At 41.1% G+C, this 17,455-nt stretch overlaps 3 protein-coding genes across 3 annotated transcripts; all 3 read right to left on the reverse strand.

Annotated features, from left to right (window-relative positions):
- Positions 1–99: 99 nt before the first annotated feature.
- cldn15a (claudin 15a) lies at positions 100–2,624 on the reverse strand. Its single transcript, XM_021577995.2, has 5 exons — positions 2,082–2,624; positions 1,395–1,559; positions 1,127–1,208; positions 856–963; positions 100–705 (listed from the first exon to the last, which is right to left on the reverse strand). Exons 1-5 carry the CDS (start codon positions 2,296–2,298, stop codon positions 609–611), a joined length of 669 nt encoding a protein of 222 aa, XP_021433670.1. The 5' UTR covers positions 2,299–2,624; the 3' UTR covers positions 100–608.
- A 6,726-nt stretch (positions 2,625–9,350) lies between these two features.
- On the reverse strand, positions 9,351–14,545 carry LOC110500580 (mitochondrial fission 1 protein). The gene is made up of 5 exons (XM_021577996.2): positions 14,395–14,545; positions 12,890–13,022; positions 11,262–11,338; positions 10,979–11,084; positions 9,351–10,802 (listed from the first exon to the last, which is right to left on the reverse strand). Exons 1-5 carry the CDS (start codon positions 14,437–14,439, stop codon positions 10,696–10,698), a joined length of 468 nt encoding a protein of 155 aa, XP_021433671.1. The 5' UTR covers positions 14,440–14,545; the 3' UTR covers positions 9,351–10,695.
- A 370-nt stretch (positions 14,546–14,915) lies between these two features.
- zgc:103586 lies at positions 14,916–16,580 on the reverse strand. Its single transcript, XM_021577997.2, has 5 exons — positions 16,391–16,580; positions 16,095–16,223; positions 15,839–15,950; positions 15,514–15,571; positions 14,916–15,275 (listed from the first exon to the last, which is right to left on the reverse strand). The coding sequence occupies exons 1-5, from the start codon at positions 16,395–16,397 to the stop codon at positions 15,165–15,167; spliced, it is 417 nt and encodes a 138-aa protein (XP_021433672.1). The 5' UTR covers positions 16,398–16,580; the 3' UTR covers positions 14,916–15,164.
- Between the last annotated feature and the right edge of the window lie 875 nt (positions 16,581–17,455).

Here is a 17,455-nt window from a genome sequence, read left to right on the forward strand (position 1 = left end):
TGTCTATTGTCTGTAATAATAATAAACATATGGTTGATCATGTTCATTCCTCACTAGAAGCTTGCTACGTTAGGTTATTAGATACAAACAAAATAGGAATTTGAGTATTTAAAGAATATTTTTATTGGGTGGAATTGTAAACGAAACTAAAGAACTAAAACAAACATTCAGAATGGCATAAGACAGCCACACCCATCTCAGACATTATAAAACTGTACAAACAATACAAAACATCTCCATAACATCAGTACTTGAGAATCAACAGTCTTAATCTGCTGGTTTGGACATTCCCCTAGATCTAGACGTTTCATCAAATCATCCCTTTTCATGCAAACATGAGCCTATATCATTATGAAAATAAAAAATGGTATATAATGCAGGCATCAGTCATTAGACACCTCAGCTATTGCACGTTATTTTACAGGCGACATGTTTGCACAGTGCACCACAACCAAATTAACAGCCATAATATCTTCAATATGAGGTGATTGATCCAAATATGAAATACACAATCCTACATAGTATAGCACTGGAGTCTGGTTTGCAGGCATTGGACATGGTGGATACAGGTGATCCCCATGGTTCATTGGTGTGCTCTCTAACTCTGTTCAAACGTAGGCGTTCCGGCCATAGGAAGTGGCAGCCTGACTCTGCGATGGTGCATTGCCAGAGTACACTGTGCCCCTGGGCTGGTAGGGGTAAGATCTGAGGAAGAAGATGAGAGGAAGAGTGGGTGAGGAGGGCAAACATAGATAAAATAAAACCACCAATCACCAACCCACATGCATTAAGGATTGTAACACACACAGACAGACACAGACACACACAGACACACACAGTATCCACTGAACTCACTGTTTCTCAGACGTGCCCAGTTTGCAGGCACATGTCAAACAAGATCCCCCAACGGTAGCAAGAACAGCAGAGCACCAGCCAATGTAGAGGCCCTCTCCAATCTCATACCTGCAAAACACAGTAGGTCCTTCATTTTGTCAAGTTCATAAACAATAGGCATTACATGTTGGTTTGGTGACTGCTCTTCTGTCTAACAGACAGCAGAGGACAGCAGTGTGCCAGTAGCCTAATTGTAGTAATTGGATTGGGTGGTAATTTCCTTCTCACTTACTTTATCCCGGGATATAATGGATTAAAAAAGTCCTGGGTGATGTTGAAAGCATACCAAGATACTGAGATCATTGTACACAGGCCTGAGAGAGAGATATAGTATGTGTTTTTGTGTTTTTGTGTTTTTGTGTGTGTGTGTGTGTGTGTGTGTGAGAGAGAGAGAGAGAGAAAGAGAGACAGAGAGAGATTATTTAAGTTAATTGTGCTCAAGATCCTTAAGAGGTGGCAGTTATGACTATAAACAGTTAAAGACAAGAATATCCCTTTACCCTGAAGCAAGAATAGGACACCTCCAACACCAGCTATTCTACCCTTTAGAACCATGTTCTCTCCAGCTGCTTTAGAACACTGCATCCCGATCAGGGTTGCAAGGAGCCCGATAGATCCGAAAATAATCGCAGCAATCATTAGTGCTCGAGACGCTTGGATATATCCTGCGAGACAGAGCATATGAATAAACACAAATTGTCACTTTCACAAACAAAATGAATTGGCCTATAACATGTTTTTTTTAATATATACTGTAATAACAAATATGAGGATTATTACATTTGTTTCAAATGTGATTTGTAAAGAAACATATTGAGTTCTACACATTGTATAGCCAAATAATATCCAATAATTATGATGATATTTAAGAATACGATCTATTGAAATGGAACTATCCTTCTGTTTTGTGTTTATTCGAGAAGAAAAAAACTCTAAAAACTCTAAAAAAAGGGTCTGATTTGACTGATTTCAATGATTCAACCTAAATGAATTGTTTATTGATGTCGTTCTGGGATGATAATATTTGAACCTTTTGACCTCTCAGTCACAAACAAAACATTACTAAGAAAAAGTGTAACATATGTGCCTTGACAACCGAACAATATCACCACAGGCAGTAAATCCATTTATTCCTTAACACAATTTTTTCACATCAAAAATATTATCCTTCTCTAGGATGTCCGTACCATTCAGGGCGAGCAGAGAGGGGAACTCGTGGCAGTTGTGGACACCTGTAGAGTCCGTGGCACAGGACATCCATAGGTTCTCATAGATGGTGGAGGTAGTGATGACGCTCCCATCAACGGTGGAAACCTTCCAGTAACGGTTGGGTATAGCTATCCCCACCATCACCCATCCTATAAACCCAAGCAGCAAGGCGACGACCTCCACTATTGGATCCATTCTGTTTTTTTCAAGTATTTGGTGATAAATAAAGAGAGAAGGCGATAGACAAATAGAGAGAAAGAAACCGGGTATATCCCTTCGTTAGATTGTCTCCTCTTCGATTTTATTAGATTCACTTATTTTTGTTTAGGATATTCGGGCTTAAAAAAAAAACGAACATATAGTTCACCGGTGCAAATGCTTTTGAGTGTCTGTTCCCCTTCTGGGACACAGTTGTGTTAGGTTGCCAATGAGAAAGTTTGTTGAGAGCAACAGATATGCTCAATGATTTATCATTGTCAACCTGTGTTCTCTCCCACCCCCTCTCACACAGGTTCACACACAGGCACACACCCACACACACACATACTCACACACTCACTCTATCTCTCTATTTCTCTCTCTCTCTCTCTCTCTCTCTCTCTCTCTAGGCCTATCTGCCTTTTGCATTTTACAGCCTGAAACTGAACAGGTGTCTATCAGGCAATGGAGACTCACGAAAGTCCAATGGTTGCTCTATGCCCTTGTGTTTACAGTATGTCGGAATATATGAAAGTTGACTTAGCCTACATGTATTTTTAGGAAATAAATAATTGAACAACCTGTGGTGTACCGCAGGGTTCAATTCTCAGGCCGACTCTTTTCTCTGTATATATCAACGATGTTGCTCTTGCTGAGGGTGATTCCCTGATCCATCTCTACGCAGACGACACCATTCTGTATACATATGGCCCTTCTTTGGACACTGTGTTAACAAACCTCCAAACAAGCTTCAATGCCATACAACACTCCTTCCGTGGCCTCCAACTGCTCTTAAACGCTAGTAAAACTAAATGCATGCTTTTCAACCGTTCGCTGCCCGCACCCGCCCGCCTGCCCGACTAGCATCACTACTCTGGACGGTTCTGACTTAGAATATGTGGACAACTACAAATACCTAGGTATCTGGCTAGACTGTAAACTCTCCTTCCAGACTCATATTAAACATCTCCAATCCAAAATTAAATCTAGAATAGGCTTTCTATTTCGCAACAAAGCCTCCTTCACTCACGCTGCCAAACATACCCTAGTAAAACTGACTATCCTACCGATCCTCGACTTCGGCGATGTCATTTACAAAATAGCCTCCAACACTCTACTCAGCAAATTGGATGCAGTCAATCACATTTCCATCCGTTTTGTCACCAAAGCCCCATATACCACCCACCACTGCGACCTGTATGCTCTAGTCGGCTGGCCCTCGCTACATATTTGTCGCCAGACCCACTGGCTCCAGGTCATCTATAAGTCTTTGCTAGGTAAAGCTCCGCCTTATCTCAGCTCACTGGTCACGATAACAACACCCACCCGTAGCACGCGCTCCAACAGGTATATCTCACTGGTCATCCCCAAAGCCAACACCTCAATTGGCCGCCTTTCCTTCCAGTTCTCTGCTGTCAATGACTGGAACTAATTGCAAAAATCTCTGAAGCTGGAGACTTATATTTCCCTCACTAACTTTAAACATCACCTATCTGAGCAGCTAACCGATCGATGCAGCTGTACATAGCCCATCTGTAAATAGCCCATCCAATCTACCTACCTCATCCCCATATTGTTTTTATTTACCTTTCTGCTCATCTGCACACCAGTATTTCTAGTATTGCACATCATCATCTGCACATCTACACAACTATCACTCCAGTGTTAATTTGCTACATTGTAATTACTTCACTACTATGGCCTATTTATTGCCTTACCTCCTCACGCCATTTGCACACCCTTGTATATAGACTTTCTTTTAAAAAAAATATATTGACTGTACGCTTGTTTATTCCATGTGTAACTGTGTTGTTGTTTGTGTCGCACTGCTTTGCTTTATCTTGGCCTGGTCGCAGTTGTAAATGAGAACTTGTTCTCAACTAGCCTACCTGGTTAAATAAAGGTGAAATGACAAAATAAAATACAATATATTATAATTGATGTACTAATATAACTGAAACATTGAGATGTTACATTGTCTAACATTACTTCCCAAATATTTTTTATCTTTATTCTTAATTTGATACATAGCCTGTTTATTTTTTTCAATATGAAATTCAGTTTCTGCATCATTGCAGGTTGACCTATGCCAGTTCCACTAAAGAATACAGGCAGCATGATATTGATGCTGACAACCTCCTAACTGGCAGAGAGTCAGGTGTTGTAAATTGGTGTTTTAAAGTGATGACTGAGGAGATCTGGACAAAATGTGTTCCTCCAGTTACATTTGTTTTGGTCGTGAATTTCATTGCTTCAAGGCCAACTGACACAAGGTCAACTGTCACATTTACCATCCCACTAAAACTGCCCAGTTCCAAGTAACACACCCAAATCACATAGGCTACCATCTGTTGCATGGTTGTTGTAGAGTAAGTGTAACATAGTCACACACTTCCTGGAACCCAGACCCCCACTAATATGCCCAGTCAGAACAATGTTAATCCTTAACCTGATTCAGTGACAGGGGGTTGAAGTATTTAGGTGCGGAGAATTTAAAACAAGCAAACACATTTGTGCAAACTCCATGTAAGGACAATAGGAGGGCCTTTAAAATCAATCCAGAAGAAAACACTGTTGGCCAATAAATATGAGTGAGAGAAGGCAAGGGTGCCAAAGGCCGCACCCTCCCTGGAAATATGGGTAAATTTTTCATGAAGTGTCAGGAACTGTTATTACGAAAATATAAAAGTCTGGTTAACAAATAGATGTGGTTTTAGTGTTGGAACAGTGAAACTACTAATGCATTTGTCTCATCCAATTGGTGAAACACAACACAACACAATCCAGTGAATATCATATGAAGGGTGCATGCTTTACATATTTGAACTGGGCCATTGTCTCACTATTTAAGGCTGCATCTCAATAGTCTGTGGCTTCCTTTCTTCGTCTTATCATCTCCTCTTCTTCATCTGAACTGATCTGAAAACAACGGACAGGTGAAAGTGATACTGTTGTTGTACATAGTTTTTTGCCCTGTCCAGTTATTTCATGTCAGTAAATGAGAGAGAAAGCCTCTTTAGGCGATTGAGATGCTGCCTAGTAAATGTAGTCTAGCCTAAAGCCTGCTAGTTCTGTTGTCCGCCGACACCGGAGTTCACTTGCTCTGAAAACGAGAGATGTTTACCAAAGCCTAATTGTACGGCTTCCTCTGCTCCAGCATGGCTTCTGAGCTGTTGGTCAAACCATTAGTTCTTCATGTTGTTATGACTTTTACTGCCAACGTTCTTTTTATGTGATTTTTTTATGGAAGGGTGTGTAACTTTCCCTAACTCTTTACAGGTATTAGTCATCATTAAAATGTGATTACTCTGCAAGTGCACTGGCTAAAGCTGTGAGCTAGGGGTTGGTTGGGCGTAGATGTAAGTTTCAAGTTAGTCTAGACAAGGTTATTTTTATGACTATTTCGGCTTGAGACCCAATTGAGAAATTGGCCGTCCTCCCGTGACGCAAATCATCCTCAATGACTCAAATTAAGAAGAAATAGTGTGCGATTATAGATCTATTCTCATAACCACTTTGGGTTCCGACCCATTGTTTGAGAAACCCTGGTGTAGACCAGTGTTTTTTAGTGTTGGGAACCACATGTCTATGTTGATTTCACTCCAGCTAAGTATCAATTAGGCACTAAGTACTGTATCTGCCAATTAACTGAGTGGTTTTAAATGATTAGTTATATGACTGTGATATTTCATAACATTTGGACTATTTGATGAATCCTTGTGATGTCCTTGGTGTAATAGGTTAAGATAAAACAAAAAAATATATATTACCATTCCCATAACAGCACTGATTAGGAAAGTGTGTTTGTACAGGATGTGGGGAAGCCAGTAATCGGATAAATTACTCTGGTATAATGGACAATGCAGAAACTATGTTGGGTTTCCCGTCAAACTGATATAGAAAGTTAAATGCCCTCCTCTGTAATGCTTATATTAGCAATTGATGGCAGTGGCTAATTTAACAAAACCAAATTGTGGATTGTAGTCTCTCCTTGCCTTTCAACGTAATGAAACTAAGGCTGGTATTTTTCCACACATTGGTATTTTGACCGATAAGACCAATGATTGGTCAAAATATCAGAATTGGGCTGCCTGTGTAAACACAGCCAAATATACACATTAATTTGTAATTTGGCTGAACTATCCCTTTTATGTGATGTGCTTTTCCTTGTGACCCTGGCCTCAGCACACCAACCCAAATGAGAATTATTTTGCCCGATGCAATGTCATGGTGAGTTTCGGTCGTGTCGAAGAGTTAATGAATAGCTAGCTAACATCGCTGTCGGCTGATAATGCCTACATAAATAATAACCTATCATCCATAATCTTTAAACCTTCCTGTTGTAAAATGATGTCCACAGTGAGTGAATCCATTCTGGAGCGTGTGACACCAAACTGAACTAGGCTAGTGAACAGCCAAATAAAATGTTATTTGTCACATGCGTCGAATACTACAGGTGTAGACCTTACTATGAAATTATAATTTATTTATTTAACTAGGCAAGTCAGATAAGAACAAATTCTTATTTACAATGACGTCATACACCTGCCAAACTCGGACGACGTAGGGCCAATTGTGCACGATAAAATAACAATAACAAGGCTATATACAGGTACCAAGTCAATGTGCAGTGTATAGGTTTGTTGAGGTAATTCAGGTAATATGTACATGCAGGAAGGGGTCATGTGTCTTTGCATAGATAATAAACAGTAGCAGCAGCGTAAGTGAATAGTGTGAAGGAATGTGAATGTAAACTCAACAAAAAAAGAAAGGTCCTCACTATCAATTGCGTTTATTTTCAGCAAATTGAACGTGTACATATTTGATTGAAAATAACACGATTCAACAACTGGGACATAAACTGAACAAGTTCCACAGACATGTGACTAACAGAAATGGAATAATGTGTCCCTGAACAAAGGGGGGAGGGGGGGTCAAAATCAAAAGTAACAGTCAGTATCTGGTGTGGCCACCAGCTGCATTAAGTACTGCAGTGCATCTCCTCCTCATGGACTGCACCAGATTTGCCAGTTCTTGCTGTGAGATGTTACCCCACTCTTCCACCTAGGCACCTGCAAGTTCCCGGACATTTCTGGGGGGAATGGCCCTAGCCCTCACCCTCCGCTCCAACAGGTCCCAGACGTGCTCAATGGGATTGAGATCCAGGCACTTTGCTGGCCATGGCAGAGCACTGACATTCCTGTCTTGCAGGAAATCACGCACAGAACGAGCAGTATGGGTCACGTCAAGATGAGTCTGCAGGAAGGGTACCACATGAGGGAGAAGGAAGTCTTCCCTGTAACGCACAGCATTGAGATTGCCTGCAATGACAACAAGCTCAGTCCGATGATGCTGTGACACACCGCCCCACACCATGACGGACCCTCCACCTCCAAATCGATCCCCCTCCAGAGTACAGGACTCGGTGTAACACTCATTCCTTCGACCATAAATGTGAATCAGACCATCACCCCATGTGAGACAAAACCGCAACTCGTCAGTGAAGAGCACTTTTTGCCAGTTCTGTCTGGTTCAAGGATGGTGGGTTTGTGCCCATAGGCGACATTGTTGCCGGTGATGTCTGGTGAGGACCTGCCTTAAAACGGGCCCACAAGCCCTCAGTCCAGCCTGTCTCAGCCTATTGCGGTCAGTCTGAGCACTGATGGAGGGATTGTGCGTTCCTGGTGTAACTCGGGCAGTTGTTGTTGCCATCCTGTACCTGTCCCGCAGGTGTGATTTTCAGATGTACCGATCCTGTGCAGGTGTTGTTACACGTGGTCTGCCACTGTGAGGATGATCAGCTACGTCTCACAGTACGGTCATTGCAATTTATTGCCCTGGCCACATCTGCAGTCCTCATGCCTCCTTGCAGCATGCCAAAGGCACGTTCACGCAGATGAGCAGGGACCCTGGGATTCTTTCTTTGGTGTTTTTCAGAGTCAGTAGAAAGGCCTCTTTCAGTTTTCATAACTGTGACCTTAATTGCCTACCGTCTATAAACTGTTAGTGTCTTAAAGTCCGTTCCACAGGTGCATGTTCATTAACTGTTTATGGTTCATTTAACAAGCATGGGAAACAGTGTTTAAACCCTTTACAATGAAGATCTGTGAAGTTATTTGAATTTTACGAATTATCTTTGAAAGACAGGGTCCTGAAAAAGCTGAGTTTATGTGTGTGTGTTTGTGGCGTCAATATGCATGTGTGTGTTTGTCCGTGTGTGTGTGTTGGGAGTGTTAGTTTAGTACGTATGTGTGTGTGGTTAGAGTACAGTGAGCATACAACGAGCCTGTGCAAAAGAGTCAGTAAAATCCTTTGATTCAATGACGGCCTAGGAACGTTCTGCCCCTGCCTTGTTCAGGGGCAGAACGACAGATTTGTACCTTGTCAGCTCGGGGATTCTAACTTGCAACCTTTCAATTACTAGTCCAACGCTCTAACCACTAGGCTACCCTTCCGCCCCAGTAATGTACTGGGCCGTACACACTACCCTCTGTAGCGCCTTACGATTGGATGCCGAGCAGTTGCCATACCAAGCGGTACTGCAACCAGTGCACTCGATGGTGCAGCTGTATAACTTTTTAAGGATCCCATGCCAAATCTTTTCAGCCTCTTTTCAGCCTCCTGTGGGGGAATAGGCTTTGGGGAGTGCTCTACATGACTGTCTTGGTGTGTTTGGACCATGATAGGTCCTTAGTGATGTTTACAATCAAGGAATTTGAAACTCTCAACCCGCTCCAAACAGAAGAAAATGGACTGAAACAGGGAGGATCTACATGAACTAGGGCTACCTGGAGTAGGCTACCTGAACTAATAAGAAATGCTTGTTTTTGTTTTCCGTTGCAAAACCTTTTTCTACGGTTTGCCATAATGAACACAACCCTGGCACATGCACGTCAACAGTAAAGAGAATGCCAGTTAGACGTGTGAAAACAACGCGAGCAGGTCAGGGAGGATGAGGAGTGCAAACTGTACTTTGGTCGATCAATAGACGATCCCTTTAGAGAATGACTTTGATAGATTGAACAGACTGGGAGATGGGTCTGCCAACATTGTGCGTGTATACTAGCTCTGCCCTTTATTCATTTCCTTCCAACCTGTTGATCATTTATAACAATTCAAAACACAACAAAGCATGCAGTGACCCAAACGTGTGGTTGGTTAATACTGAACATCTGCAAGGATTATGATGACAATGATGTATCCTATCTCCAACAGTGCATTCCAAATGTGTACATTAAGAAACCATACCAACTTTAAATTAATTCCTTGACAATCAAAAGTTGATAAGTCTTGGAATGTTGATGTATTATATTACACCAGATACAAAACAATCATAATCATGTTAGTATCCTGTTATTACGATCACTTGAGTAAATGGTGCTAGATTGTGGATAAATACTGTTATTATTACATGTACACTGCAAATGAAAGACAAACTAGTTGGGTATTCATCTTGACCCTATCCCTAAGGCAGGTTAGTGATTTTTTTGTCATTAATCTTATTCTGGAGGCAGCTCTGCAGAGTGGCCACCAGCTGGCACAGCCAAGTAATAAAATCAGATTTTAAATATAACCACACTGCTAACCTTAACACCAAAAACCTATTCTTTGTTATCGTTAATTTTCACAATGTAGACAATTTTGACTTTGCAGCTGGCCGATCTAGCGGAAATTGCTCAGTTCTGCCACCAGGACAAGACTCATCCCAGTAAACATCAACTTGCATCCCTAAGACAGGATGCCCCCTGTGGGCATTATATGAGTGACCCACATCACAGCTGCCTAATTCTGACCAACAATAGAGACACTGCTACCGGCGTGGACACTACATCACAACACAAGTACACTTACCTCTAAAACTAAGACACTTCCCTAAACTACAATGCTTTCTTTCTAAATGAATGATACAGAGAACAATAATAATTGAAGTATCATTGCACTTATAAAGAAGTCGATTACAAAATCCACCATAATTATATGCTCAGGAGGCATGCTAACTAACATACTGAGGGCAGTAAGTCAAGACATGCCATTCCATTCAGCTACATATTTCATCACCCTTATTTACACTGCATAATATGGAAGACAAAATGTGGCACAATATACTTCTGTACATACACATGTCAAATTCACTGGAATCAAAACACCTGTTAAAATACAAAGACAATTTAAGTGAAATTAAGGCTATTTTCAGAAACCAATCCCCAAACATTATTCCATGGAGAATGTGAGTAGGATGTTTTTGGAAGATCATTGGGTGATCTTCTGATCTTTGGAAACACCATCCATTTCCAACCTTAGTTGAATTTGTTATGGGGGAGAAGTTAAGAGAATGCATGTCGTCAGTCTTTCTTTGACGTGTGTTAGTAAAGTGAAGGCCCTCCACACTTCATATTAAGACCTCGGACCATGGCCCTTAGACACAGCCAATCCGATGAGGCCTGCTAGTCCGGCCACGCCCAGGCCGATTCCCCCGACGATCGCCATGCCGACCAAGCCATCTGTGTGGAGAAAAGTGAATGTCAAAACATAAACATTGCCCTTATTACTTACACCTATCCATCTTCTACCCGTCATGTCCCGCCACATCAGTGATCATGAAGGAGACAAGGAAAGGATTCAAATTAGAACTATTGCGTTCCAGCCTTCATATATGCTCCCTGTCTTCGCCATTCACCTTTTTTTAGAGCCTTGTCTATGAGCTTTTCCAGCTCCAAGGCTTGCTTGTTCCCAGGTTCATTTTTCAGGAGAGTGCGGATGTACTTCAGAGCTTTCTCATAATCCTGTGATGATAAAGAGATATATGGAGCGATAGCGAGAGAGAGATACAATTGAGTAAAAGGTGCAATGATATCTTCCGCAATCAACTCAACAGAGATGGGAGACAGAGTCATTTATTTCATTACAATAAATTCTCTCTTAAAACCTGGGGGGTAATATAGTAGTACAGTGAATGTCACCTTAAGTTTGTAGTTGGCCACAGCTAGGTAGAACAGGAAGTCTCTGGCATCGTCCTTTGATCCCTTGTTAACCAGCTCTATAAAACAAATTGAGCAACAGTCCCAGTAACATTATTATAGGCGGGTTAAGTAGGCCAATGCACTTTACGTTGCACTATGTCAGCATTTCATTCCAAAAAGATCCATTCAGTCCCTTCAGAAAGTATTCAGACCTCTGGACTTTTTCCACATTTTGGTACGTTAGGGCAAAAAAATGATTAAGTTGCCCCCCCCCCCCCCCCAATCTACACACAATACCCATTATGACAAAGCAGAAACAGGTTTAGATATTTTTTGCTCATTTATATATTTAAAAAAAAAACGAATATTACATTTACACAAGTATTCAGACCCTTTACTCAGTACTTTATTCAAGCACCTTTGGCAGCGATTACAGCCTTGGATGGGGAGCGTCGATGCACAGCTATTTCAGGTCGCTCCAGAGATGTTCAATCGGGTTCAAGTCCGGGCTCTGGCTGGGCTACTCCAAGGACATTCAGAGACTTGTCCCGATGCCACTCCTGCATTGTTTGGCTGTGTGCTTAGGGTTGTTGTCCTGTTGGAAGCTGAACCTTCGCCCCAGTCTGAGGTCCTGAGCGCTCTGGAGTAGGTTTTCATCATGTACTTTGCTCTATTCATCTTTGCCTCAATCCTGACTAGTCTTCCAGTCCCTGTCACTGAAAAACATCCACACAGCATGATGCTGCCACCACCATGCTTCACAGTAGGGATGGTGCCAGGTTTCCTCCAGAATTTACACTTGGCATTCAGGCCAAAGATTTCATCAGACCAGGGAATCTTGTTTCTCATGGTCTGAGAGTCTTTACGTGCCTTTTTGCAAACTCCATGCGGGCTGTCATATGCATTTTACTGAGGAGGGCTTCCATCTGGCCACTCTACCATAAAGGCCTGATTGGTGGAGTGCTGCAGAGATTGGGTTCTTGGTCACCTCCATGACCAAGGCCCTTGTCCCCCGATTGCTCAGTTTGGCCAGCTCTAGGAAGAGTCTTGGTGGTTACAAACTTCTTCCATTTAGGAATGATGGAGGCCACTGTGTTCTCAGGGACCTTCAATGCCACAGAAATGTTTTGGTACCTTTCAACAGATCTGGGTAGGCCATCATTGTAAATAAGACTTTGTTCTTAACTGAGTTGCCTAGTGAAATAAAGGCTCAATAAAATAAATACATACATCTACGGACAATTCCTTCGACCTCATGGCTTTGTTTTTGCTCTATCATGCACTGTCAACTGTGGGAAATTATATAAACATCTCAAGAATAATGGAAACAGGATGCACCACAACTCAATTTCGGGTCTCATAGCAAAGGGTCCAAATACTTATGTAAATAAGGTTTTTCTGTTTTAAAAAATGGTTTTTGCTTCATCATTATGGGGTATTGTGTGTAGATTGCTGTGGATTTTTATTTATTGAATCCATTTTAGAATAAGGCTGTAATGTAACAAAATGTGGAAAAGGTCAAGGGGTCTGAATACTTTCAGAAGGCACTGTACATCATTATTTTATGAGAGGCATTTGTAAGGATATCTTATTGTCTTCCGAGTACAGAACTACTGTAGGCTACCCACCTTCCAGCAATACGATTCCTTTCTTGATGTCGCCTGAATATTTGCTCCGGGTCAGACACCATGCATATTCAAACTTGGTCTCCTTCGATACGCCCCCCTTTACCAATTCAGAATTGTACTTCTTCTCAAATTTCTGATGGTCAAAAAACAGAACAAATATGGGTACCTTTAGTGGGTTCAGGGTGTTGATAGTCTTCACTGGTGAATTTACTGAAGGCAGTGAGAATAAACAATCTCAGTTGTTGTAGCATATTTCAAGACTGTATTCCTGTCATAATAGTAAAATAAAAAGATTCATCTGGGACCTTTAGTAATGGAAGTTTGATGTTGATGATGTTGACAGTACAGTAGCTACATTAATGCTATATCATGGTCACGCGTGATACCACTGCGACCTGTACGCTCTCGTTGGCTGGCCCTCGCTTCATACTCCAGCCAAACCCACTGGCTCCAGGTCAACTACAAGTCTCTGCTAGGTAAAGCCCCGCCTTATCTCAGCTCACTGGTCACCATAGCAGCACCCACCCGTAGCACGCGCTCCAGCAGGTATATCTCACTGGTCACCCCCAAAACCAATTCTTACTTTGGCCGCCTTTCCTTCCAGTTCTCTGCTGCCAATGACTGGAATGAACTGCAAAAATCACTGAAGCTGGAGACTCATATCTGCCTCACTAGCGTTAAGCACCAGCTGTCAGAGCAGCTCACAGATCACTGCACATAGCCCAGCTGTAAATATCCCATCCAACTACCTCATCCCCATACTGTATTTATTTATCTTGCTCCTTTGCACCACAGTATATCTACATGCACATTCATCTTCTGCACATCTACCATTCCAGTGTTTAATTGCTATATTCGAATTAATTCTGTACCATGGTTTATTTATTGCCTTACCTCCCTTATCCTACCTCATTTGCACATAGTGTATATATATATATATATATAGACTTTTTCTATTGTATTATTGACTGTATGTTTTTTTATTCCATGTGTAACTCTGTGTTGTTGTATGTGTCGAACTGCTTTGCTTTATCTTGGCCAAGTCGCAGTTGTAAATGAGAACTTGTTCTCAACTAGCCTACCTGGTTAAATAAAGGTTGTGCAAGCTAACTAACGTTGGTCGAACAACATTCAAGATGCAATATGAAAAACACAACAATGCGCTAAACACTTGGCTTTTAAACGTTTCGTTGGATTGAAATATCCATCAAAAGGCTTCATACATATCTGCATACTGTGTATTTAGGCAAAACGACTCAACAGAACGCAGCTAGTGTTAGTGATTATGTGTAAGGAATGACAGCTAACGTTACTGTAGCTAGCTAGCTACTAGCAATATGGCTAGATAACGTTAGCATATGTTTCACTTCTACACCTTAACTGTTGTAAACGTTTGATCACATATTAACGAGTGTATCTGGAAAGCTGGGTATCTCCGACACGGTTTTGTCTAAACATGATACAGCTTTGTTATAAATCAAGAGAATTATAAAACGTAAATTTACCAAAAGGTCTTCGGGAGCTACCAATTCACTGACAACAGCCTCCATGTTTCCGGAAGTAACTAACTGGAAATGCTCACTTTTACCATGTGACAACAGCCTCACAGTTTCTATGTTGAAGCTACTGTATATTTTCGACCTATTTTCGACTCATGTTTCCGGAAGTGACTGGAAACTCCCACTTTTACCAAATGGCTAGCTATTTTTTATTTATTTTACTAGGCAAGTCAGTTAAGAACAAATTCTTATTTACAATAATGACCTACCCCTGCCAAACCCTAACCCGGATGACACCGAGGCAACTGTGCATCGCCCTATGGGATTCCCAATCATGGTCGGTTGTGATACAGCCTGGAATCAAACCAGGGTCTGTAGTGACACCTCTAGCACTGAGATGTAGTGCCTTAGACCGCTGCGCCACTCGGGAGCCCCTAGCTAGCCATATAATTATAGCAAACATTATTTTATTTCCATGTTTTTACTAAATCATATGCAAATACAATAATAATACATGAATACACACAAACGTTAAAATCATATGTTTTTATTTAATGCAAACAGTCATTTTAATGGTAGTTGAACATAGTTGTATTTCCTCTTCTGAAAAAAAATGGTATATAATATTTCTAAATATAAATTCTGCCTGGCTGTACCACTACGTCCAATTGGAATGTGGCGAGAAGAAGTATTTTGAATGTGTAATATCATATCTATACAGTGTGAATTACTGTAACTGTGTAGGCTAACTATGGCTATGTCCTTGGCTGTGTCAGTTAATGTCCTAGGTGGGCTGGGGAGAAAGCTAGAGGGAGCAGTTCTTTGAGGCTGGTTTCTTTGTATGAGCCATCTGGCTTAGTCAAGTACACAACCCAATCTGTTCCAAACTGGGGAGAGAGAGAAAGAGCGAGAGAGATAGTGACTTATAACACAGTTGACAACTACACACACACACACACACACACACATACACATATATATATAAAATGTAACTAACTATAAGTAGTAACATTTTTATAAAGATTTAGAGGCACATTGTGTACAAACATACAAACATAATCCCTGCCTGCTGCCTGTGGATATATTATTATATTTAGTTCTGTGAAATATCAGTGGTGACCTTACCTCAATGAGCACCTGCCGACAAGCTCCACAAGGTCCAACAAAACTATCTTTGATGTCACTACAGAACACACACACAGAGAGAGAGCGAACTTGCTTTGGCAATGTAAACATATGTTTCACATTCCAATAAAGCCCCTTAAATTGAAAATGTAATTAAATGGAAATTGAAGAGAGAGAGAGAAGGAAAAAAAACAGCCAGCCAGAGGCATGGTTAGCCTGGTTATTAGAGATCATGGTTATAGACAATTCAATATGTTCAGTCTCACCAGTTGTAGAAGTAATTTAGAAGGTATAAATATGAAGGGCTACTGGGCCAGTATCTCACCATGTAACAGCGATAGCACTGAATTTCCTGTGTCCCTCTGCTACGGCTCTCTGTATTGCTGTTCGCTCAGCACACACTGTGAGCCCAAAAGAGGCATTTTCCACATTGCAACCTATTACACAAACAAACACACAAAGGACAACATATTATATGTCGAAATCGATTTGACTGTAAGCATAAAATGTCAAATGTGCGGCTGAGAGAGGAAAAGTGACATCAGTCAGTAATATCTAAGCTCCTTGACTAAGATTATTACCCGTAATTATAGCGCCATCTGCTGTCAATATGGCGGCACCGACCGGGAACCGGCTGTAAGGGCAATATGCCATTTCCCGTGCATGCATGCACTTTAAAACGAGCTCCTTGACTTTTGCGTTGTCTGTGCCTGGGATATGAGTAGGACACAGAAGAAAGACAATCAACACACACTTACAAACGTAATGCTTTTAACTCTGCACATTTAACTCTGTCACATTTAGGATTGTCCTACTCTGTGTTTAAAATACTGTTGGCAATAAAAGATAGCTGTCTCTCTATTGTTAGTGCACTTGCCTGCCATATCAGTTGGAATCGAAACGGGTCTTCCACAAGTAGGCTATGCAACATTGAATCCTTTTGAAACTGAGAAATTGGAGATCAGAGTAGGACAACTTCATTCAAATTACGGCACCAGGCAGCAGCGCACAAGTTGGTTTTGTCTTGCAAATGTATCATACATCAGAAGGGACTAACTCACGCTTATGTAATGTTGACCTCTACACCATTGGTTGGTTGAACGTGTGCGTCATTTTGGGGAGATTTGCAATGTGCCACCAGCCACAGCGGAACCAGGCATTTCGTTGTTCTGTTGAGACTACAGTAAACACACATTCAAAGAATACATACAATTACATATTTTGCAAGGTGACCAGTTTTCTTGCTAGCTTTATTTTGTAATTAAAGTGACAGAAAGGCTTGCATACACATACAGTGGTGTAGGGGCTATAGGTATATGCCCATATACCCACTTTTTTGTTTGGAGAGTTTTTTTTCTACACCGCATTTCGATCATCCAGACCTCAAGTGGGCGATATTGCACCTTCTCACACCATGTGTGAATTAATTGTCACGTGTGAACACTAATACATGATCAAATTAGTCCAAAATAAATTCCCAACCATGCGGATTGACTCAAATTAAATGTTTGCCTGCAATTATTCTCATCAGCAACCTACACTTTAGCCTAATGCACATATCTTAAGGAAATTAGCTATCAACATAACTCATATTTAATTGTCTGTTATCAAGATTATATAAGAGAATAATAGGCATTTTTTCTAAGGAAATGTAATCTATTTCCGAAAAAAGTAGCCATTTTTATTCACTATAAAAATACATGTAAAAACGTAAATGCTCAGGATATGGCTTCTGCAAGCACCAACATCCCTCTCAGAAAAGTTGACAATCCCAAAATGCACACATTATTTAACACACATTTAAAGAACGGAGGCGCAGTCTGTTAAAAAAAACTGAAAGGCTATCCATATTAACGTGCGAATCCACTGACACTCAAGACCAATATGTTCTTAATGTTTTTTTTACGAGAGCTTGGTGAAGACGTTAAAGTTATTCTAGCTG

The sequence above is a fragment of the Oncorhynchus mykiss genome, chromosome 21 (assembly GCF_013265735.2).
Source record: "Oncorhynchus mykiss isolate Arlee chromosome 21, USDA_OmykA_1.1, whole genome shotgun sequence".
In the NCBI taxonomy this organism is placed as follows: domain Eukaryota; kingdom Metazoa; phylum Chordata; class Actinopteri; order Salmoniformes; family Salmonidae; genus Oncorhynchus; species Oncorhynchus mykiss.

Coding starts and splice junctions, on each gene's coding strand:
- cldn15a (XM_021577995.2), bottom strand. CDS start 2,298: ATGGATCCAATAGTGGAGGTCGTCGCCTTGCTGCTTGGGTTTATAGGA. Junction 1,209..1,394: donor TGTCCTATTCTTGCTTCAGG/GTAAAGGGATAT, acceptor TCTCTCTCTCAG/GCCTGTGTACAATGATCTCA. Junction 964..1,126: donor CCATTATATCCCGGGATAAA/GTAAGTGAGAAG, acceptor TGTGTTTTGCAG/GTATGAGATTGGAGAGGGCC.
- LOC110500580 (XM_021577996.2), bottom strand. CDS start 14,439: ATGGAGGCTGTTGTCAGTGAATTGGTAGCTCCCGAAGACCTTTTG. Junction 13,023..14,394: donor TAGCTCCCGAAGACCTTTTG/GTAAATTTACGT, acceptor TTTGACCATCAG/AAATTTGAGAAGAAGTACAA. Junction 10,803..10,978: donor AGACAAGGCTCTAAAAAAAG/GTGAATGGCGAA, acceptor TTCTCCACACAG/ATGGCTTGGTCGGCATGGCG.
- zgc:103586 (XM_021577997.2), bottom strand. Junction 15,951..16,094: donor AGATGGCGCTATAATTACGG/GTAATAATCTTA, acceptor TTTGTGTAATAG/GTTGCAATGTGGAAAATGCC. Junction 15,572..15,838: donor AGTGCTATCGCTGTTACATG/GTGAGATACTGG, acceptor TGTGTTCTGTAG/TGACATCAAAGATAGTTTTG.